This window comes from Podarcis erhardii, assembly GCF_964252035.2.
Source record: "Podarcis erhardii genome assembly, chromosome: 3".
NCBI classification, from domain to species: domain Eukaryota; kingdom Metazoa; phylum Chordata; class Lepidosauria; order Squamata; family Lacertidae; genus Podarcis; species Podarcis erhardii.
Window position 1 is genome coordinate 83,828,189 of NC_138507.1, and position 23,785 is coordinate 83,851,973.

The 23,785-nt window shown below is 42.2% G+C and overlaps 1 protein-coding gene across 9 annotated transcripts in view; it reads left to right on the plus strand.

Annotated features, from left to right (window-relative positions):
- BIRC6 (baculoviral IAP repeat containing 6) overlaps nt 1-23,785 on the plus strand; it is a 144,101-nt gene that overhangs the window by 63,665 nt on the left and 56,651 nt on the right. For all 9 annotated transcript variants that reach the window (XM_081857626.1, XM_081857627.1, XM_081857629.1 and 6 more), the window contains 14 exons: nt 397-523; nt 1,034-1,144; nt 2,993-3,126; nt 3,664-3,791; nt 4,472-5,034; nt 5,695-5,870; nt 7,618-7,714; nt 8,658-8,852; nt 12,785-12,985; nt 14,678-14,957; nt 19,606-19,862; nt 20,202-20,310; nt 21,158-21,379; nt 21,887-22,667. In XM_081857626.1, the coding sequence (XP_081713752.1) occupies nt 397-523; nt 1,034-1,144; nt 2,993-3,126; nt 3,664-3,791; nt 4,472-5,034; nt 5,695-5,870; nt 7,618-7,714; nt 8,658-8,852; nt 12,785-12,985; nt 14,678-14,957; nt 19,606-19,862; nt 20,202-20,310; nt 21,158-21,379; nt 21,887-22,667 (3,381 nt within the window). The remainder of the gene's footprint in view (nt 1-396; nt 524-1,033; nt 1,145-2,992; nt 3,127-3,663; nt 3,792-4,471; nt 5,035-5,694; nt 5,871-7,617; nt 7,715-8,657; nt 8,853-12,784; nt 12,986-14,677; nt 14,958-19,605; nt 19,863-20,201; nt 20,311-21,157; nt 21,380-21,886; nt 22,668-23,785) is intronic.

Below are 23,785 nucleotides of genomic sequence, written 5' to 3' on the forward strand. Positions count from 1 at the left end.
ATAGTAGTAGTGTGTTACAAGAGAACAAAGGAGACAAATTAATAATAATAATAATAATAATAATAATTTATTATTTGTACCCCGCCCATCTGGCTGGGCTTCCCCAGCCACTCTGGGCGGCTTCCATAAAAACCAGAGATACACTAAAATATCACAGATTAAAAACTTCCCTGAACAGGGCTGCCTTAAGATGTCTTCTGAATGTCAGGTAGTTATTTATCGCTTTGACATCTGATGGGAGGGCGTTCCACAAGGCAGGTGCCACTACCGAATTCTTGAGGAAAAATGTTGGAATTCTTGAGGTGCCCATTTATTGGACATCCCTGACTTCCAAGTTCCATAACCTTTTCCTAAATATATTTGGAAAATGACAACTGATTATCCATTATCCTCTAGCTCGAATCCCTTCTACAGTTATGGCTCACATTAAGCCTGAATTCAGGGTCCACTGGGACTAAAGACAACTGCACTGATGTTTTCTTGTATAATGCCAACCGGACACCTGTCATTCCCTTAAATCAAGGTAAGCAGCATCAGTGTGTGTGTATTTCTTCATAGTGTAAGATAGAATTTTTACACTATTGGTGTAGTGCTGTACTTGTGAAGGTCTGCAGCAGCTTCCCACCACTTGGGACCCTCTTGTCTTCTAGGCAAGGTGCCAAAAAAATCATGGCAACATAATATTCGCCTTAATTTATTCTGTAAAGAAATGGCAAAGTTGAGGCTAGGCAGCTCTCTGCTGTGGATGAATTCTGCAGTTAATTTTTGTTCTTGGGTGCTGGTGAACCTGTGAAATTTCTTATCTGGCCTTGCTCACATCAGTTTAATCTCCTACCCATGTGCTTATTACTCAAATTGGTTGTTCAGTGCATTCTCCAGCTTGAGAGATCCAGATATTTGCCAGCTTTTGCCTTTCTAAAAAGTGATATTTTCATTCTCCTCTCCCCCCTTAACTGAAGTTTCCAGTAATTAAAAAAACCCCTTCAACTATCTGTTGTGATATGTTGTGTTTTGAACTGTGTATTTATTACAGCATCAGTAACTAGCTTCCTGACTGTCCTGGCATGGTATCCTAATACCTTACTGAGAACATGGTGCCTTGTACTCCATAGTCTAACCCTCATGACGAACATGCAATTCAACTGTAAGTTCCTCTGGAATGTTGCACTTCTAAAGCCTATGTTAAAATATAATTTTGATTTTTTTTATAAATACTAAATCTTTAAATTGGTATGATTTAGTTTGAATGTAAATGATAGACATGCCAGCACATCTGTTCTAAGTCACTAAAAACTTAACAAGGAGGCTCTTATCTAGCATTATTAGTCCATTATGTAGCAGTATAAGTAATAACAAATGTAAAATAAAAGCCTTCATGGGGTATCATGGGGTGTTTGAGCTAAATATTTAAATACTTTAGGAACCATATTTCATATTGTGAAAAACTTTGTGGTTTTTTTCCTTGTGAAAAGAAGATACAAGGATCGTAACATACTTGCTGTTTAAGTGGGTGGAGAGGTGCATTTGCGCAGAGATCTTCACCGAGTTACTCATTTAACTCATTTTCTCTGGGTAGCAGATATCAGCCTCAGAAGCTCATACCAAATTGCAAGCCTGAAAATGGCCGCTTCAAGTTTCGTAATGGAATTTCTAGTTTCCTCCTTAATTGCATTTGTTGTTCCTCCTGGGACCAGCTTGGCTATATGTGGCAACAGAGCTGCAGCTTCATCTTCTTTGCTGATGGACCTTTCTTTGGCTCTGAAAGTTGTAGAGGTTGTCTTGCAGGCAGGATCTGTGCCCAGGAGTGAACAGGGAAGTGATATGGGTCCAGTAGCTTCTTGGCAAGAGTCTTTGACTGCATGTGTGAGAGCCACTGCCTTCACCAGAACAGCCAAAAGTACACACCCTTAGCAGTCTTCTAAAAGTAAAAGAACGCAATCCATAGTATCACCCCTTGGCATTTAGAAACTGCCAGATAGCACCTTGGGCTCAAAACTAGGGAAGTCCAAATTAATTTAGGTTAATAGGAAATTTATTAACTAGGGGCTACTGCTCCTGTTTGCTTTGGTTGCCAATCCACTCACCCCTTGCCAACGCTGCCTACCTTTGTACCATGGCCAGCCCCTCCCCCCCGAGCTCCCTTCAGTTCCTACCCCCTCACTGCTTCCTTTAACCCACCCCAATTCTTCCATTGCAGCTTACCAACCAAAACCACCACCCCATTGTCAATCTCCATCCCCTCACAGTTCGCTCAAAACTCCCCCCCCTCACAGCCCACCCCCAATCCCAAGATCCCCCAGTCACTGCTGCCACTGGTGATGAGGAGGGGAATGAAGATGTGGAAGTATTTCTGCCCTTCACAGCTCTTGCGCCATGGCCGGAAGAAAGTGTGCATTTTTAAATGCACTTTTCCTTCTGTAAGTAAGGGGCAGACAAAGGGGAGACTGGAGGGGCATGGGAAGGCGTGTCTTGGCCACCTGCCTGCCCCTCTTCCTCCGTTGCCTACTCCCTTGCACCCTGTCTCCCAATCCAACCAGCAACAGAGGGAGAGCAGGAAGGTTTGCAAAGCCACACTGCTGATTTACCCACCTGCCTGCCTCTGGTTATCTCCTTCTTGCTCCCACTTCCTCACTTGGCTGCCTGAGGCATCTGCCTGCAGTTCTGTAGTCACCCTACAGCTTGTATCGGTGGCCATGCAAACTGCAGCCCAACAGCATTTTTCCTTACAGAGTATAAAAGAGAAACGAAATGAAAAAAAAATTTATGCAAAAGCTCAAAATAAAGGATGAAACAGGAATGGTTGAAACACTTACAGATTCAGTAACATGAGCTAGAACAAACTCTTAACAGTTTTTGGGTAAACATTTCCACAGAAACCTTAACTAAACCTTTGTCTGGTGCCATAAGACGATACAGAGCACGGCCTTTTCTGTACTGGATGAAACAGTATAGCTATTTGGGAATTTTACTTTTTAAAAACTTTGTCTTACAGCTGGTCCCAGCAGTGCCATTACATCTCAAGAAAGTACTGCCCAGCTGTTGGTGTCAGATTCCAACCTCATTCATGTTTTAGTGAAGTTTCTTTCGGGAACCAACCCTCATGGAACAAATCAACATAGTCCACAGGTATTATTTTTATTTGCTGTAAACAAATATTGGAGGCATTCAGTTCACCTAAGGATGGTGAAAAGCTTGTGTGTGAAATAACACTGATTCCTGTCAGCATTCTCTACTTGTCTGTTTCTTACTCATAATGACTGTGTACCAGCTTTGCCAATAGTATAAAACTATTTACTGCCTTCCACCATGCACATGTGAATCTTAAGAAGGAGTTAGCATGTGCAGGGTTCCAGCTCTCAAGGACTGCCTATGGACATTTGGCAGATCCCCCCCCCCCCACTTCAGGCCTTTCCTCCAAGACACAGTGGGAAGGAATTTCTCATATGCTCCACTATCTCATCACATGTTATTAGTCATGTGGAGCATAGAGTGCATGTTCCACTGAAAGTGTGGGATAGCATTGTCACCAGCCTCATTTCTGATTGAGCTTGTAAGACTCTTTATCCAGCCATCTATAATGACAAGGGCTTGGGAACTGTTTCAGAAAATGCCATTCTTCAGAACATAATCAAAATACCTTTTTAAATCTTTCCCTCCCCCTAGGTTGGTCCAACAGCTACTCAAGCTATGCAAGAATTTCTTACTCGTTTACAAGTGCACCTTTCTTCAACATGCCCTCAGATGTTCAGTGAATTTTTATTAAAATTAATACATATTCTTTCAACGGAGAGGTAAACTTTTGATTATTATAAATACTTTTATTTAAGGTTCAAAGCTGGGTTGAAATTAAAGGTGTGAAGGTCTGGGGGGGGGAATTGGATTCCCCACCCCACCCCATTGTCCCAATTTTTCCTCCCCCCCCCCATTTTTCCCAGGTTTTTTCTGTGCCTTCACATCTCTAGTTGAAATCTAAATTTATAAAAAAAAGCAAGATAACTTTTTACTGTCTAGTTTTCAGCATTTCACAGAATTGTAGACTTGGAAGGGACTATGCTCTTCCTTTTTACTTCTTATTACAATAATATCACACCTTGCCTCCAATGAGGTCTACCAATGAGGTAGGTTAGGTTGAAAGATGGTGACACGGCTTCAAGATTACCCAGGAAGCTTCATGCCTAGTTAGGATTTGGACCCTGGTCTCCCACTCTCAACCACTGTTACTGGCCCTAGAAGGAGAGAGCAGAATAAACTGCATGTGATCAGGAGTTGCACTTACTATTTTTATCTATGTAAAAATGTATACCCTACCTTCTAATCTCTAGAAAGATTCTGAAGTAATAAAACAATACAACCATAGAAATTGGAAAAGCAAGAGCGGGCATCCATTTGTTACATGCACAATTTCAATGCGTGTAAATTGTTGGTTTTCATGAGCGAAAATAATCCTAATTTGAATTTCCTTCCCTTCTAGGGGTGCTTTCCAGGCTGGCCAGGGGCCTCTGGATGCACAAGTGAAGCTTCTGGAATTTACCCTTGAGCAGAATTTTGAAGTTGTCTCAGTGAGCACCATTTCTGCTGTTATTGAATCCATCACATTTCTTGTGCACCATTACATTACGTGTGCTGACAAAGTTATGTCTCGCAGTGGGTCCGACAGTTCAGTGGGTGCTAGAGCATGTTTTGGAGGGCTTTTTGCTAATATCATCCGGCCAGGGGATGCCAAAGCAGTCTGTGGAGAGATGACGAGGGATCAGCTCATGTTCGATTTGCTCAAGCTGGTCAACATCCTAGTGCAGCTGCCACTTTCAAGCAACAGAGAATATAGCGCTCGGGCTCAAATGGCCAGCAGCACTACGGACAGCGTTTCCGATGAAGAAAAGGTTTCAGGTGGAAAAGATAGCAATGGAAACAGTGGCAGTACTCAAGGCTCAACAGCATATGTGGCTGACCTAGTCTTAGCTAACCAGCAGATTATGAGCCAGATTCTTTCTGCTCTGGGCCAGTGTAACAGCAGTGCTATGGCAATGATAATTGGTAGGTATTTTAATAGTGAATGTACTTATTTTTATATCTGGCTTGTTTGCTGAAAAGCTTAAAGCAGTTGTCTACACTCAGTTCTTAGACAGTTTCCCATGCTCGCATATTATAGGGCCAGATCCTGCTTGTATTTGTAGAGCCTAGTGGCTCTGGGCTTTTAATTTAAAGGCTTTAATTTGATTTGTTTGATTTAATTTGCAATATTTTAACACAGCACGGAGTGGCCTATATTAAAATTATTGTATCCTAAATCCATATCTGGTACATGAGCACTCACATGAGTACTTGGGCCCTTAAATCCCAGTGTTAAACTCACCTCATCAATTTTTCAGTGCATCATCCTTCTGTCAGTCGCTTAATTTTTCAGAATTAAAATTAGTCTCCTAATTTGGGGGGGGTGTAAACCCCAAATATATCTCCAGATAAGGCCAAATAACTCCTTTCTTGCTTTCAAAAACACCCAAAGTCTGAACAGAATTACATGATTTGTTAATATTATGCTGTCAGAGGGTTATTTATATGATATGCACTTCTTGGGCAATAGATTTTACAGTATATATTCTATTTGCAATAGTTAAAAGGGCAAAGCTTATCTTCAGTGTTTAGCAAGGGTTTTATTACCCTCAAGCTGATAGGAATATATTTAATTGCTCCTAGGTGCAAGTGGTTTACATCTTACAAAACACGAGAATTTTCACGGTGGATTGGATGCCATTTCGGTTGGAGATGGATTGTTTACCATACTAACAACACTCAGTAAAAAAGCCACTACGGTGCAGGTGATGCTTCAGCCAATTCTTACCTACATGGCCTGTGGGTATATGGGGAGACAAGTAAGTGTTTCAAATATTACTTTGTAATTGTGTTGAATGGGCCTGATCCTGTCCCTGCCTAAGGCATTTGGAAGCTCTATATACAACTGTACAATAGCATATTCAACTTAGAGTGTCATTGCACATGCTCCGAGTGTCAAAAGTTCCAGGTTCAATCCCCAACACTTGCTTCCAGTCATTGGAGACAATACTGAGTTAGATGGCTTGAGTTTCTTTTGCATTTCCTATGCAAGGTTGTTGACAGCTGAATCCAGGCTCCTGAGCATGGTGCTTGTGGAGCCCTTCCCTCCTCTGGCATACAGTGTGTGTTCTTGTGCAGCAGGCCGTGTTGCCAACTAATAATTCTCCTTCCGTGTCCTGAAGAGCACCAGATTGAGGCCGATTTAGATGGAGACAAATGTGTCTTCTTCATAACTTTTGTGTGGACTCAGGATGCTTCTACCAGAACAGCTTTGAACATGCTGCAGAATGTAGTTTCCAATGGCTACAAAGTGAGCAAATGCAATCCTTGGATGTGTGAGTAGTAGTTCTAGTAGAGATAGGGAAGCACTGATAATTCTTTAAGCAAGCTCTGGTGAAATGGGATATTATATATTTTTTTGTTTTCCTCTCCATGTTCATTGACTTAATTCTTTTACACTGTGCTGCATAAAGCCATTTCAAGCTCTGTGGAGGGAATTCCCTATCTAATCTTAATGCACCAGAGGAAGCAGAAGAAGACCTACAACTAATAGCAGTTTATTAGTAGTGTGGTGCTGCACTGTAAAAAGTGTTTTTGGATGACTCGCTGGCTCTCTACTGCTCATGTGCATGACTGAGCATCATATTGAGAGTGCCAAGGAATTTTCTCCAAAACCTGAAACAGATTGATTGGTCTATGACCATTTTAGGCTTTTTGCCTTCTGTGCAACATGTGGCAGGACTAGATCTACCTGAATAATCTAAAGCCGTTTTGCAAGCACCTTTTATCTGCTTGTGATGCACTGGAGTCCATATTACGTAATTTGATCTGTTGGGGATATGGGTTGATGGATAGCTATTCTTCTGCTTTTAATGGCCTGTGTTTTAATGGCCTGTGCTTTTAATGGCTGGGTTTTTCTTACGTTAGCTCATGCCAGTTTTAGTAGTATTTGGTTCTGTTTTAACATTGTTTTTAAATTTCCTTATGATTTCTTTAAAAAAAATATATTTATTTGCTGCACATCTGACTGGGTTCCCCCAGAAGTGGCGTAATCAATAAAAGTAAAACTATCTAAATATTTGGATGACCGATTAGCTTGGCTAATCTGTCAACTGATAGTGATTTTTTGAAACTCTATTAATCTTTGTGATTAAAAATGGAGAACTCCCTAAATCCTGGACAATATGCAAGTATTAACTAGTTGTTGGATTTGCTTTTGGTTTTATTAAATAATTTTATTTCATTAGTAGATTTTTTACATGCTTTTTAAAGGTCAATACAGGTATTATTAGATTTCTTTGTTTCACTGCTGCTGCAGTGCTAGTCAACTAATTGGTCGTAATTTTCTCATCTCATTAGTATATTGATCAGACATTACAATTGAATGTTCCATCATCTATTGCTTAATGTTTGGTTTGAAAAAAGTGGACGGCATGCATTGTTCCCTTTTAGTATGAAGAAATAAACTATAAAAGTCTGATCATTTGGAAGCAATTCTGTCAAAAAAAATCAAAATAGTATAATCATGTTTATTTAAAACTATATGATTTTTTGCATTTCCACCAGGGTTCTCTTGCCACTTGCCAGTTGTCTGAGCCACTACTGTGGTTCATCTTAAGAGTGCTGGATACCAGCGAGGCACTGAAAGCATTTCATGATATGGGTGAGTCTTTTCCCTGGGAAAATCTGTCTAGAAGAATACTAAGGTTGGGATAAAAACAGCCTAGTGTGTGAGAATCTTCACTCCCTCTCCCCTCCCTCTCTCAGTCTGTGGAACTCTACAGAGTAACATATGGTGTTCAAGAGGTTCCCTGGCCATCAGGAGTTACTTTTGGGGGTGCGGTTCAAGAGACTGCTGTGGCACCTGTGTTGGTCCCAGTATACATACATGGTTCTATGCATGGCTGTTTGGAATCTGACTTACATCTGATTTTACACTTTACATATCAATACAAATTACATACATGGAATCTGATTTTACATATCAATATTGGCCTACAACTATGTGTAAACCACTGAGCCTCTTGGGCTTGCTGATCAGAAGGTCGGCGGTTCGCATCCCTGCGACGGAGTGAGCTCCTGTTGCTCTTTCCCAGCTGCTGCCAACCTTGCAGTTCGAAAGCATGCCAGTGCAGGTAGATAAATAGGTACCGCTGCAGTGGGAAGGTAAACGGCGTTTCCGTGAACTCTGGCATTCATCACAGTCCTCCGTGCGCCAGTAACGGTTTAGTCATGCTGGCCACATGACTTGGAAAGCTGTCTGTGGACAAATGCCGGCTCCATTGGCCTGAAAGCAAGATGAGCGCCACAACCCCAGAGTCGCCTTTGACTGGACTTAACCGTCCAGAGGTCCTTTACTTTTACTTTACTTCACTTTGTGTGTGTACCACAATTTCTTAATTTCTAGGTTCTCAGTGAAACAATAGTATGGGTAATTGCAATTGGAATTGTGTTTGAACTCCATCAATAACAACCAGTTAGAGGACCAAATTTGCAGTGTTGTGTCTTGCTTGTTTAAAAAGAGGGATTTGGGTTTTTGTTGTTGTTGTTGTTGTTTTCTTCATGTCAATTGCTGTAACATTCATTAACTTTCTGTTTCATTATAGGAGGAGTTCAGCTTATTTGCAATAACATGGTGACAAGTACCAGAGCCATAGTAAACACAGCAAGAAGCATGGTTTCAACTATTATGAAATTTCTAGACTCAGGCCCTAGCAAGGCAACAGATAGTAGTTTGAAAGCAAGAGTTCTAGCTTCTGAACCTGATAACGCAGAAGGAATCCACAACTTTGCACCATTGGGTATGTTATGTGCCATTTTAAGACTGCCATGTTGAAGCCCCCTGAGTTTTTCAGTGACATTGCAGATGCTATAGTAATAACAGCCTCCTCTGTTTCTGATTCAAGTGTTCATGTGCTCCTTCAAATGTAGCCAAAATAGCACCATCCCCACACAAGGGGCAGGTATCAACAGATAACAGTACAAAAAAACTTCAGACTGAAAAAAAGCTTGGTCAGGGAAGAACCCAAACAATCCATTGGGATTGTGGGATGTTAGTTAACTAAGAGGGGGGAAAGCTACAATCCAGGCAGTAGGGAGAAAGCCCCTTTCCAGCGATTGGCTGGAAAAGGCAGGTAAAGGCAGGGACATATAGATATAAAAGCTAATAATAATAATAATAATAATAATAATAATAATAATTTATTTATTTATTTATTTATACCCCGCCCTCCCCAGCCAAGGCCGGGCTCAGAGCGGCTCACAAGCAATAATAAAAACAAGATGAATGATTGCAACTTAAAAACAAAAATAAAATACAACATTAAAATAATGGAACATTAAAATATTAAAATGTAGCCTCATCGCAGAAGGAGAAGGAAAAGAAAAAAGAAAGAGAGGGAGGGAGGGAATCAAATTGTCTCCAAGCCAAAGGCCAGGCGGAACAACTCTGTCTTACAGGCCCTGCGGAAAGAAATCAGATCCTGTAGGGCCCTGGTCTCATGAGGCAGAGCATTCCACCAGGCTGGAGCCAGAGTTGAAAAGGCCCTGGCTCTGGTTGAAGCCAATCTAACTTCCTTAGGGCCTGGGACCACTAGGGTGTTGTTATTTATGGACCTTGAGGCTCCATACCAGGAGCATACCAGGAGAGGCGGTCCCGTAAGTACAAGGGTCCTAGGCCGTGAAGGGCTTTAAAGGTCAAAATCTGACCCTGTGCTCCACCAGGAGCCAGTGTAGCTTGAAAAGCACTAGGTGAATATGCTCCCATGGCAGAGACCCCGTGAGGAGCCTCGCTGCAGCATTCTGTACCCGCTGGAGTTTCTGGGACAACTTCAAGGGCAGCCCCGCGTAGAGCGATTTACAGTAGTCAAGCCTGGAGATGACCGTCGCATGGATCACTGTGGCCAGGTTGGGGCGGGAAAGGTAAGGGACCAACTGCTTGATGTGGCGAAGGTGGAAAAATGTTGCCTTGGCTGTTGCTGTAACTTGCGCCTCCATGGAAAGGGAGGCGTCAAAGATTACACTCAAACTCTTAACAGAAGGCAATGGCACTAATTGGGCCCCCGCAAGAGAAGGGAGTTGGTCCCTCATCCCCATGCCATGCTGACCTAGCCATAGGACCTCTGTCTTTGAAGGATTTAGTTTCAATTGGCTCCCACGAAACCATCCAGCTACAGCTTCCAAGCATCTGGTCAGTGTGTTCGGGGCCGAGTCGGTGTGGCCATCCATCAGCAGATAGAGCTGAGTGTCATCAGCATATTGGTGACAGCCCAGCCCAAAGCTCCGGATAATCTGGGCAAGGGGGCGCATAAAGATGTTAAAAAGCATCAGGGAGAGAATTGCGCCCTGCGGCACTCCACACACCAAGGAGTGGCGCGGTGACATTTCCCTCCCTAGTGCCACCCTCTGTCCCCGACCAGAGATAAAAGAGCACAACCAGTTGCGGGCTATGCCCTGTATCCCCACGTCTGCGAGGCGGTGGTCCAGAAGATCATGATCGACCATGTCAAAGGCTGCTGACAAATCTAAAAGGATCAACAGTCCTGACCCGCCTCGATCCAGTTGTCTACGGAGATCATCTGTTAGGGCAGCCAGAGCCGTCTCCGTCCCAAAACCAGGACGGAAACCGGATTGAAATGGATCTAATGCCGATGTTTCCTCCAGAAACCTACCAAGCTGTTCAGCAACCGCTCTCTCAATTACCATACCCAGGTATGGAAGATTTGAAACTGGGCGGTAATTGGATAGGTCTAAGGGATCTGATGAAGTTTTCTTTAAGAGTCGACACACCACTGCTTCCTTCAGTTCCCCTGGTAATGTCCCCGTGTCAAGGGACAAATTGATAATTTCAACCAGGGAGGTCCGCGCAACATCTGGACACTCCCTAATCAGCCAAGATAGGCACGGATCAACAGGTGGTGGGCCTACCAACTTGGAGGAATCTATCCACATCAGTAGGAAGTATCCGATCGAAATGGTCCAACACTGGACCTGAAGTCAGTCGAGGGGCCTCCAGTTCAGTCACTGTATCTAAATTGGCAGGGAGGTCACGGCAGAGCAACAGGACTTTCTCCGCAAAAAAGCTTGCGGAAAAAAAAAAGCTCGACCCTCATAGCTGTGGGTCGAATTTGTGCTTAAATTTGGTTGTCCTCCTAAGGACGTTATTGACCTAATTATTCTAAAAAGTTGTGCCGGGCGAGAGCTAGCGGATGCAGTGGAAGCTGCAAAGTAAGATTTCTTAGCAGCTTTCATAGCCATCTCATAGGCTTTCATAAGCGTCCTGTAAGATGTTCTGGAGGCTCCGTCATGAGTCCGTCGCCATACTCGCTCTAACCGTCTGAGATCCTGCTTCATTTTCTGGAGCTCCTCAGTAAACCAAGGGGCCCGGTTTCGACGGGGTCGCAGAGGGTGCTTAGGCGCGATCTCATCAATGGCTGCCAAGAGCCAGTCCTCAACAAGGTCATCTAATGAGTCGCCAGGAGGAGCAGGGTTCCGCAAGGCTTGTCGGAATCTATCAGGATCCATCAGTTTTCGCGGACGAGCCCAAATAGGTTTGCCACCCGAGCTGGGGAGGAGCGAGAAGTCAATCTTGGCTTTCAGAGCGTAGTGATCAGACCATGGCACTTCCACAGCGGGGAGCATGATCACATCTATGCCAGCCCCAAAGATCAGATCCAGCGTGTGGCCTGCTTGATGAGTGGGGCCCAAATATAGAGAATCATCTCATTTTTTCTGGATAAGTCATTTCTTAGTTCACAGTGAAGCTATATATAAATGTCCCTGTGGGTGCAGAAGTGAGAGCTCTCCTGAGAACTCTGTGGAGAAATCTTAAGATTTTATTGTAGCTGGAATCAGGCACAACAGGGTCCACCCATCCTAGAATAAGAAGAAAAATCCCAGAGCATATCATAGAATATGAGTTGGAAAATACCCCAACGGTCATCTAGTCAACTCCATGCAATGCAGGAATCTCAATTACAGCATCCCTGATAGATGGTCTTCCAGCCTCTGCTTAAAAACCTCTGAGAAAGGAGAGATGAATGAGCACATCCAGTGGAAAACCTGTTCAGGGAATGAGGTGGAGAGGAGAGGGACAGTAGGAAATGGGGCTGCTGGAGGCTTGCTCAGTGGCTATGGAATGCTGGCTGACGGTTGGGGAGAGAAAACCAAGGGGAAGATAACTGAAATGTTATGGGCTGATCACTCCACATTGCCGCATTTTGTTTTAAGTATTTTACTAGTAAATACGATATGCATATGGTTAATCGGGTGTAGAAGGTGGTATATTCTGAATCCCCAGCTGATTCAAATAGTAAAAAAAAAAATTCTATATAATAGTGACTGAAATTAAAATTACTTATAAAAATATTATGTATAAGACCATTCATGAGAGTGCAGGCTTTCCATGTTTCTTGTATCGTCTGCTTTTGGTTTGAAATAGTATAAGATTTTGGTCTGCTTTTTCCTTGGGGGGAGGGGGGCGTGTTTCTGTAGCTTGTGTAAGAGAAATTCCCAGTTCTTTATAACTCTGTCTTGTGAGTACCATCCCCGGACTAGATTTGGGTTACTTTGTCCCGTCCGTATATTTGAGGGCTTTGTTTTAAGGAAACTCGGAGCGTTGTAGTTAGCCTCAAATAGTTTTAGATAACCTCAGTACGCAAGCTTGACACTTGTATGTTTCTGTCATCTCTCATTTTGAAATCATTCACACATTCATGCCATTCGTTTGTTAAAGGTTCAATCACATCAAGCAGTCCTACAGCCCAGCCTGCCGAAGTGTTGCTACAAGCGACTCCACCCCACAGAAGAGCTCGGTCTGCTGCCTGGTCTTACATCTTTTTGCCTGAGGAAGCTTGGTGCGACCTTACAATTCATCTTCCAGCTGCAGTGTTGTTAAAAGAAATACACATTCAGCCTCATCTTGCATCTCTTGCAAGTAAGTATATTTTGAGAACACAATTCATCTTGTAGGATAAAGGGGGTGTTTTTAATTAAAAATTTAATTATCAATTATTTCAGTAAATAAGAATGCTGTCCACAAAGGCAATATTCACATGAGTCAAAACAGTTCACATCTTGGTTTAATAAATTTGTGTTGGCCGTATAACTACAGTTTGTGTTTTATAGAATCTTGAATCCAATATAGAATTCCTTGTTTTTGAAGCTATTTGTCTAGATTTGAGAAAAGGCTAGTTGGCAAATATATCTGATACAATCACTTTGCTCTCTCTGTCCCATACTGTAACATATTGCTTTTTATAATTTTTAATATCAGTCTGCATCTCAGTCTCCTTTCCCTTTCCCTCCACTAACCAGTTATTCAGCATATCACACAGGCCTTAACTTTGTTGGTACAAAGCTTCATGCTAAGGGGGTACAATGTGCATAAGACCTCAATGAATGAATGCAGCAGTTGCAAAGAAAACAGCAAGTCGCATGTTGTACCAACTAGATGATCTTTTCAATACACTAGTTTGGCTAAGACCTGTGCTGTAGTTTACTATAGAATGCTTGTGCCTTGTAGAAATGTTTTATTTAATGGGTGACTTGCTACCATTTGTTAAGCAGGATTGTTAAATGACATAAGAAAAGCCTTCCTGCATCAGACCAAAGGCCTGTCTCACCCAGCATCCTGCTTCCCACAGTGGGCAGCCAGATGCCCATGTAACGCCTACAAGCAGGAGTTGCACGGGTATTCAGAGACCTGGAGGTAGCATATAGCAAACTAGACACTTAACCCTTGATGCACAAATCTATGGACTGTGGATAAGGCTATTTCCCATTAAAAGCCATATAAATGGATAAATGGCAGTGAACTCCATAGATGTGCCATGAGAAGAAGTACTTCCTTCCATATGTTCTGACTAGCCCACCAATCAGCTTTACTAGATAACATTGGATCATAGTCCTTTTGGTCTTCTTAGTCTTGGTGGTAGCTTTCCAGATCTGCAGTATACATTCTAGCTGAGCATCTGTTGACTGTAGTTTTGAATAATCCTCATGCTTTCTGGAGAGATTTGGCTTATTTATTTATTTATTTATTTATTTATTTGACTTCTTGGTTTTTCCTTTCATCATTTTCACTAGCCCACTTCTTTTTCGTACTTCTTTTCTTTTGACGTTGGACTCCCTTGACAATTGCTCACTTAACCATTTGTTGAATTTGATAGCACTGTCGTCCCTGTTTCCAATCAGTTCAACACTAATGTTCACTTATGCTTGTGGAGATGATCTTAAAATCAGTATTCTTGCTCCACCTAGTGGTAACAGGCAAAAATTACAGCCTAGTACCACTGGGTGGAGCAAGAATGCCCATTTTATTTTTATTTTTTAAATAAAGAATGCCCATTTTAAAACAATCTCCTACATGCAATAAGAAATCTCTTTTACAGGTAAGAATCAAATGGTCTCTTTTGCACCCAGGTCCTGGATGCCACTTCTTATTAAGTCCAGGGTTGCCTCTCTTCTGGTTATTTGACCAACTATTTAGGTAGTGCTAGTGTGTGCAGCATACATTGCTTTACGTGTTGAATAATTTTACTTAACATTTAAAAGTAATGAACTTGATGCCTTCAAATTTATAACACAAATCTAAGTAACTGTATGGTTTGCCTGCCTGTCTCTACAGCATGTCCTTCGTCAGTATCTGTTGAAATTAGTGCAGATGGGGTGAACATGTTGCCTTTGTCTACGCCTGTTATCACAAGTGGTCTTACGTACATAAAAATACAGCTTGTAAAAGCTGAAGTTGCCTCCGCCGTTTGTCTTCGCCTTCACCGCCCACGAGATGCTAGTACGTTGGGACTATCTCAGATTAAATTACTTGGGCTCACTGCCTTTGGTAACACTTCATCTGCAACCGTCAACAATCCATTCCTTCCTTCTGAAGACCAGGTATCCAAAACAAGGTATGTATAATAACAACAACTTGTTTGTACCCAGCATATATAAAAACGTAATCAAACATTAAACCTTTAAAAAGCTTCCCTATACAGGGCTGCCTTCAGATGTTTCCTAAATGTTATATAATTACTCATCTCTTTAACATCTGATGGGAGGGCATTCCACAGGGTAGGTGCCACTACCGAGAAGGCCCTCTGTATGGTCAGTATCCTTGCGTTTCCTCCGTTATGCGCCAGGTTATGAGATGTCAGCAATGTTGTAGGCCAGAAACACATAGAAGCTACTTTCCGCTGCTTTGCAACTCCATAGATATCACTTGTGTTTTTCTTCGTTGCATTAAAACACCAACCTCTGCAAAATAATTTATGTAATAATCTGTGCATATATATGTTTAAAATCAATTTCCTATTCAAAAAAGCAAAGCCTCTGCCTAGCACAGTCCTAAGAGGGAAACTGCATGTGCATGGGAAATGCAGCAGGAAGCCCCAAGACAGTGGTAAGGAACACAAGGCCTCAACTTTTGTTCTGTGATGCGGTTTGACCCCAACCACACCCACCTGTCCATTACCTGACATTGTGTGACCATTGGGCCAAACCCAAAAGGAAGGATTGGGAGTACACTCTAGGGAGCACACTCTAAAATGCTTGAATTAAGTATTAAGAGTATTCAATTAAGAGAGCCAGTGTGGTGTAGTGGTTAAGAGAGGTAGATTCATAATCTGGGGAACCGGGTTCGCGTCTCCGCTCCTCCACATGCAGCTGCTGGGTGACCTTGGGCCAGTCACACTTCTCTGAAGTCTCTCAGCCCCACTCACCTCACAGAGTGTTTGTTGTGGGGAAGGAAGGGAAAGGAGAATGTTAGCCGCTTTGCGACTCCTTCAGGTAGTGATAAAGCGGGATATCAAATCCAAACTCCTCCTCCTCCTCCTTCAGTAGGTTTTTAAAAACAAACAACAACAAAAGCAAAAATTGAACCCGGGGAGACTTAATCCCAAAGTGAAATAAAAAGGATCAGACTATAAAGTTGCCACAATCCTATCAGGGTACATTTATGTGGATGTCAACACCGTCCCAAGAAGCTTTACTAATTGAATAAACTTGCTCAGGGTATACAACCTCAGTAATGGAAATCCTGTTCATGCTTTTAACCTGCAGGGGTGGAATGAATTGCTTTGGCTTCTTTGTCACCCTTTCCCCCCCAACCTGACTGCAAGTCTAGTGACTTCTGGTGGTTGGGTAAAGGAAGAACAAATCAGCTGGATTTTACATTATAGGCGCATGCTCGCGCACAGACACACACATACATGAGTATGTGAGAGAAGAGAGGAAGGAAATGAAAGTTTATATATGCACAAAAGAAAGAGAAAGCCAACTTCCGGGTTAGCGCCTCCGGTAATGGCGGAATTCCTCTGATCGGGAGGAATTTGCTTCGTGGAAATTAGGGTCTGGCCGCCACGGCGAAGGCGGAGACCCACTAGAAATCACAGGCGGGTGAAGCCTGTGAACGTGGGATTCGGCTGGCACCTTTTGTGCCTCCCCTACTCGCGGGGAAACCTGGTTTCGAGGATCCGGAGCGAAGTGGGGTGAGCGGCGCGGTGCTTTGAATTGACTGCTTCTTCCACGGAGCGAAGCCGCATAGCTGTTGCCGGAGAGCGCTGACTTTTTCCTGTGGACAATTTGATCTTAAAGCAACTACCCGTGAGTAGAGCAGAGAATTGGATTTTTAAACGTCTTAATTTGGTGCCAAAACGGGGAGGTCTAAAACAGAAAGTCCACCTTCCCCTTTTGTAAATAGATTGAAACAATGAGGATGCAAGCTGAAGTCTCAGAAAGCCTATTGTAAAGGACTAAATTTCCATCAGTAAAAAATACTAAACCCCCCTTGGTGGCAGGAGAAGAGGGGGGAAAGTTTTGGACTGAGTATACCTGCAGGAGAGAGCGAACAGAGTTAATATACCACCGCTCCGATCCTGGAAACAGGCTGCCAACAGGACTGACCATGATTAGAATGTTCACTGACAGTTAGTTAAATAAGAGGAATACATTATTTCCATGGTCTCCGTCTGCGTTTACAAAGGAGTAAAAGTAACAGAAAATTGAAACTTTATTGTTTGAATTGAGTTTAAAAGGACTAATACAAATAGAAACTGTTTCCCTCTAGAGGAACTGTTTCCCTCTAGAGGAAGCTTTTGAAACTGTCACAAGAGTTGAGCTGGGGGAATTTCCAGCTGCAAGATAAAAACCTGTGAATTTCTGTGGACCTTGAATCGGTTAAGAATGTTGACAGAAGAGGCCTTAGTGGTTGTATTATGTAAGATAAGTGACTCACTGGAACAGCTTCACAAAAAGGTGGATGTGGTAACTACCAAAATTGACAATTTGGGACAAAAAGTGAACACCAATATAGAAACTATTCAGAAACTGACACAGGAATCTACTTTGACATGGCAAACTGCGGAGAAGGCTAGGGAGAAAGTTATTGCCGTTGAACCTAAAGTAACACAATTGGAGAGAGAGAGAGTCCCAGCCTTACAGATGCAATTTGATGACCAAAAGTTGATGCCTGCTATGATTGAATTTAAAGAAAATCAGATTTCGAGGATCAGAGCCCTACCTGAACTGGAGAAGGAAAGTTTGATAGATTTCCTTACACAGGAATTTGATGACTTTTGGGACCGGGACTTGGGTAAAGAAGAGATTAAAACTGTGAGGGCTCTCGGACTTGGAAGAGGAGGGAAAAAAGAGAAGAACAAAATAAGAGACTGTTGGAAATACCAGAGGAACTTAGAAGAACAACAGTCAAGAGTGGAAATTTTGAAAGACGTCCTGAAATACCTTTCGGATCTTAGATTTAACTACGGAGATTTGGTTGCCCTGTCGAGAAGGAATAAAATCATCTTTAGGTGGGAGTTTCCCCGAGATCTACTCTCTAGCCTCAAAGGAAGGAAAATGAAAATTAGATCAGTGGAAGACAAAGTAAAGTTCATGTATAAATATGAAGAAGACTCGCAGAAGGGACTTGGAAAAGAGTTAAGAGCATCGGACAGAAGATCACCAGGTTGATGGACTATAGGGAATTGGCGGATATGACTGGCAGAATCCGGGACCAGGGAGAAGAGTCGGTGGAAGAAGATTGGAAAAAGTTTAAAGACTATTTATAAAAATATTGTAAAATTAATGAGTGTTAGAAAAATGTTGGAAGGAGCTATATGGCTTTAGTAGAAATGTTACAAGGAATTAAGTACAAATAGATTATTAGAGTATTAAAGGGAAAATAAAGTTAAAATATGTTAAGATAAATTACAGGATAGAAAACAGAGGAAGATGGAAAGGAATTGCTGAAACAGTTAATTAAAGTGGAATACAAAAAGGGAGGTGTGAGGAGGTCGTTGAAACAAGTAAATGAAAGTTAAGATACTGAACTTATTAGATGTGTTTTAAATTGTGTTTGTTTGGTTTTGTTAATTTAATGTTTGGGGGTTGGTGTTGTGTGGTGTTTTTGTTTTTGTATTGTATTGTTTTGTTTAATTCTTTGTTTTTCTTTTGCAGTCTTTAAAATGTTAATAAATATTATTTAAAAAAGAAAAAGCCCCTCCCCCTTTTGGGCATCTTAGGGGTGGGGCAGAGGGAGGTAGGACACAGGCCTGTAGACAAATCCCAGCTGTGCTGTGGCATTGGGAAAGAAGGAGAAAAGGAAACTGCCATGGGGTTGGGGCAAAGAGCAGATCCCACAGGACTTTTTCAGCTGAACTTGAACGTATCCCCTTCATTGCCTAAGTGAAGTGAGAACAGCTGCTACCCTTCCATCCTCAAGAAGGATGGAGAGGCCCCCACCTTAAGTGCCCTGAGCCCGCCAGGTGGCTTCATTACCCCAGCACATCTGTTGAAGTGGCTCCATTACCATGCTGCCAGTGCAGCAGCAGGACCTCTTTGCCCACCCAGTGCATTACATTGGGGTACTGGAGCAGGGAGGGTGGCCAGTGGGCCCATTGGCCCCTCAGAGCATCTGGGCCACAGGCCACTGCCTCTCCTGGGGCCCTTCTGGTGCCAGGCCTGAGAGCATGGAACAGTTCATCAAGAGGTTCAGTACTATCTGTTGTAGACTGAATCGTAACAAATCTTTTTTTAAAAAATTGCAGTGACTGTCAAAGAGTCTGCTTTTTGTAGACCTTGTCCAAAAAAGATTGTTCTATTGGGAGCTCAGACTTCTGGGTAAAACGGTGACCTCATGAGAAAGCAGTTTCTTTGTCTGCTTATTTCCAATACTCTCATTACTTGCACCTGTCTGTTACCTTGTCTGTACCACTGTTTCAAGGCCAAAGATGACCTTACAGTTTTCCACAGGGATCCTTCCATAAACATAGCATGCCCGGCAGATTCTAAGCTTGGAACCCAAAGCATTTTATTTGCCATTTACAAAAGTTGTTGCTATTCTCATTGTTTAAAAGGACATGATCAATCTGGGATAAAGTACTTTTCATTTTTCTCTTTTGGTCTGTTATTGGCTTACATGGAGTTAGTATGCTTTCTTGAATCCATGTTGTCATTTTCTGCATTGCAAAGCTTCTCCACTGTTAGCACTGAAGTTGAAAGTACCCTTCCTTCCATTTTAAAGCTTGTTTTAATTAAGTTTTGGTTTCTTTGCTTTCCCAGCATTGGATGGTTAAGGTTGTTGCACCATTGCCTCACTCACATAAGTGATTTAGAAGGAATGATGGCAAGTGCCGCGGCACCCACTGCCAACCTCTTGCAGACGTGTGCTGCTCTACTGATGTCTCCATACTGTGGCATGCATTCTCCAAACATTGAGGCAGTGCTTGTAAAAATTGGACTTCAGTCTACCAGAATAGGCCTGAAACTGATAGACATTCTTTTAAGAAACTGTTCCGCATCAGGCAGTGATCCTACAGGTAAGAATGTGGCTGCTTCCTTTTTTAATAATCTGGTGACTTGATAAAGAGTCTTACAGCCTTTCCTTGTTTAGAAAAATGAATAACTGTATCAGAATAATGAAAAGCATTTAGTTTAGTAGTTTAAAAATAAGTGATTTTAAAGTTCTCAACAGTGTAAGATAATTTGTTAAGTTGTCCAGCTACCTTTCTTTGTATCGATGATAATTATACTACTATTGTTAAGATAAAAGTTTAAGGTTTGTTTTATTATTCAATCCATTAAACAACACTTTGTTAGATAGTGAATCGCATGTTCCTCAAGACATTAACAAATCTATTTTTCTTTTATGTGAGAAGATTTGAATAGCCCCTTGCTTTTCGGGAGATTAAATGGCCTGTCATCTGACTCTACCATTGACATCCTCTATCAGCTTGGGACTACTCAGGACCCTGGAACGAAAGATAGGTAAACAATGTGCATTGTCTCTAATACACACAAGCACACACACACACACAAAATGTGGGGATCATGGATTGCAGAGATTATTACAGTGATGCCCTCAAAGGGACCACAAATGCAGATCTCGGTAATCTGGACATTACCAGTTTGTATGCATGTCAGTGGAGACTGGTAAAAGGTTTTTGGAAGTAGGGGCAGTGCTAGCGGCCTGATGTTTTCCTTGTGTATGGGATAAAGCATACAACTAAATTCCACAACACTAGTATTATATATACACACCGTAGAGGGACATAAGTGTGTAAATCTTTGAGAGTCCAAGGTAGCCAACCAACAGAAGCCAGAGCAAGCTGCCTTTTAGATGTGTGTGAGGTTGCAATTGATTTTTTCGGACTTAAGCCATTCCTGGACTCCTTTTCCCCTTGCACAAGCTTCTGTTTATAGTTTGAGGGGAAGTGAAATGGCCATACAAGACAGAATATTTGATATTTGCAAATACTTCCCCTGTTAATGCTATAAGTGAAGCCATTGACAAATTATTTGCAGTTAATTTAGGCATATCTACCTTAGAAAAATACCTATGCTAATGACTTGCAGTTGCCATGTCTGTTAATCAGACCCCCTGGGAAAATACTGAATTGTCAGTGTCACCTGAAATTTGTTAAAATACTGCCCATTTGATCTTAGACTGACATGTTGGAATTATTTTTAGTTTGTCTGCTGGTTGATATTCAGTATGCACACCTACCATTCATTTCATTTTCTCTCTATTCCATAGCACATTATTCCTTGTACCGTGAGCCTGTGTAATGTGTGACTAAGTTTAACCTTGAAATTATGTGTGTCCATTTTCTAGAATTCAAGCCCTATTGAAGTGGGTCAGTGATTCGGCAAGAGTAGCTGCTATGAAAAAAAGTGGCCGAATTAACTATATCTGTCCAAACAGCTCTACAAGAGAGTATGGTCTTCTGATGCCATCTCCTTCCCATTTGCACTGTGTAGCAGCAATTTTATGGCACAGCTATGAATTGCTTGTCGAGTACGACTTGCCAGCATTGCTGAACAGAGAGCTCTTTGAGTAAGTAGCTTAACTAAACACCTGCGCTATCTCCAAACTATATTTATTTCTAAAACCTTTAAGCCTTAGTCCTACAGAGCAATAGTGAGCCACATTTTTTTTTATTTGTGCTTAAGAAACCAGTGCATGGTTATATACTACTAACATGATGCAATACTTTCTTCTTCAAAAATAGATTCTACAAAGGAAATCAGATCTACTGACTATCACTTTTCACCTTCCTTCTTTTTGTATGAGATGTTTTAAGTGACTTTGACAGCTCATTTCATACATTTCTTGTATTGGAAGTTTTAAATCGGGGATGGAGAGCAGTTTTAGTTGGTGAGCTATATATAAGGCTCATCATTCTGGACTATTGGCCATGCTGCTGGGGCCGATGGGAGTTAGAGACCGACAATATCTGCTTCTGTCTGCCATATTGAACAGGGTGATATTTAGGATTCTTTTTTGTTAACTAGGAGAATTGAGTGCGTGTTATGTTCTAATTACTTTCCCCTTCTTCCTTAGGTCTCTCTTTAATTGGTCCATGTCTCTTCCCTGCAATATGGTTTTGAAGAAAGCTGTTGACAGTCTGCTTTGTTCAATGTGCCACATTCACCCAAACTATTTTTCCTTACTCATGGGCTGGATGGGTATTACTCCTCCCCCTGTGCAGTTGCAACACAGACTGTCTATGACAGATGACAGCAAAAAGCAGGACCTTAGTTCATCTTTAACAGATGACTCTAAAAATGCACAAGCACCTCTTGCACTAACAGAGTCTCACCTGGCCACCCTCGCTGCCTCGTCTCAGTCTCCTGAAGCTATTAAACAGCTGTTGGACTCAGGTTTGCCCTCTCTTCTTGTAAGAAGCCTTGCGAGTTTCTGCTTTAACCATACCTCTGCCTATGACTGCAACACTCAGTCAACGGACAGTTCCCAAGACAGGCTCAGAAGACACCACGTCCCGCAGCACTTTAACAAGATGCCCATCACAGCCGACTTAGTTGCTCCTGTTCTCAGGTTTTTGACAGAAGTTGGAAACAGCAACCTTATGAAGGACTGGCTGGGCGGCTCTGAAGTCAACCCACTGTGGACAGCACTTTTGTTTCTCCTTTGCCATTCTGGTGCTACTTCTGGTGGACATGGTGGGGTGACTCAGCAGACTAGTGCTAGGTCAACTTTACTTTCTTCAGCTTCTGGAACAGGACTGACGACTCAGCAAAGGACCGCAGTTGAAAATGCCACAGTTGCGTTCTTCTTGCAGTGCATCTCTTGCCATCCTAATAACCAGAGGTTGATGGCTCAGGTAATAAACAAATTCACATGTTGAGTAGTTGATATTTATTAAAAGATCAGTTTAGCTGGATTTGAAGGACTGGCTGAGTATGTGGGGGCTGAGACTTCCCTTGGGGATCCAGACCTCCTTTTGTGTTTTGCCTATGATAAGAGCAGAGTCTTTAGGGTGTGTTGTAGAACCGACTAGATTCCTTTTCAAAATGAAGCTACTGGATTTGCTGGGGTTTATATGCCTTTGCTGCTGGATAATGTGCGATGCTGCCCCCATCAAAAATCTGAACTCTTTCAAGCCACAACCCCAGAGAAAGTTAAAACATAGCCATTGATGTAATGTTCAGACATTATAATCATCATGCCAAGGGTTGCTGTAATAGGGGACTATAACATGGAAGTCCCTCGCAATATGGATTCCTCCCAGCACACAGAGCTTCCATGATAGCAGCAATTTCTGATGCCGTTGTGAAGATAGTTTCCTCGTGAGCCTGTTTGTTATTACATGCAAATGAGGAAATACCTCCTTTTACTTGGTGAGTGCGGTCAATGCAAGACCTGACACCCAGTCTTTTCTTTGGTGGCCCCCACAGTTTGGGATCATTTCACTTCAGAGATTCACTGGCATTCTGAAGGTGATGCAATGTATTCCTGATTAGGCAGACACTGGAAGGGATTTTAATGTTTAAACTTTATTCTAATTATAGTGGGGAGGGGTCATTCTTGTATTTTGCAAGCTGCCCACAACTTAGTCAATACAAATGTTATTTTCTTCGTTATCCTACTTGCTTCACTATTAGCCAAATGGTTAAGGGTCCATTTGACAATGTTGCCTGTGAGCCATTCTTTATAGGTGATATCAGGTGTGATGGAGCAGGATGATTCCTCATCATCTTCTCTGCCAGTATCCCCCTTTTTCCTGATATACATCAAAAGAAGATGCAGACCGGAGGGGAATGGTTTGCAAAGTTGAAGTGTGCCTCAGAATTGTCTCACTGCACCACTTGCAGGGCACTCAACTTTGTTTTTTGTCTGGCTGTTTGCTGTCTTGTACAAAATTTGGAATGAAATCCAGAGTCGTCATCTAGGGCTTGCTTCATTTTGCACAGTATACCAGCGAGGCTAGAAGAAGCATGA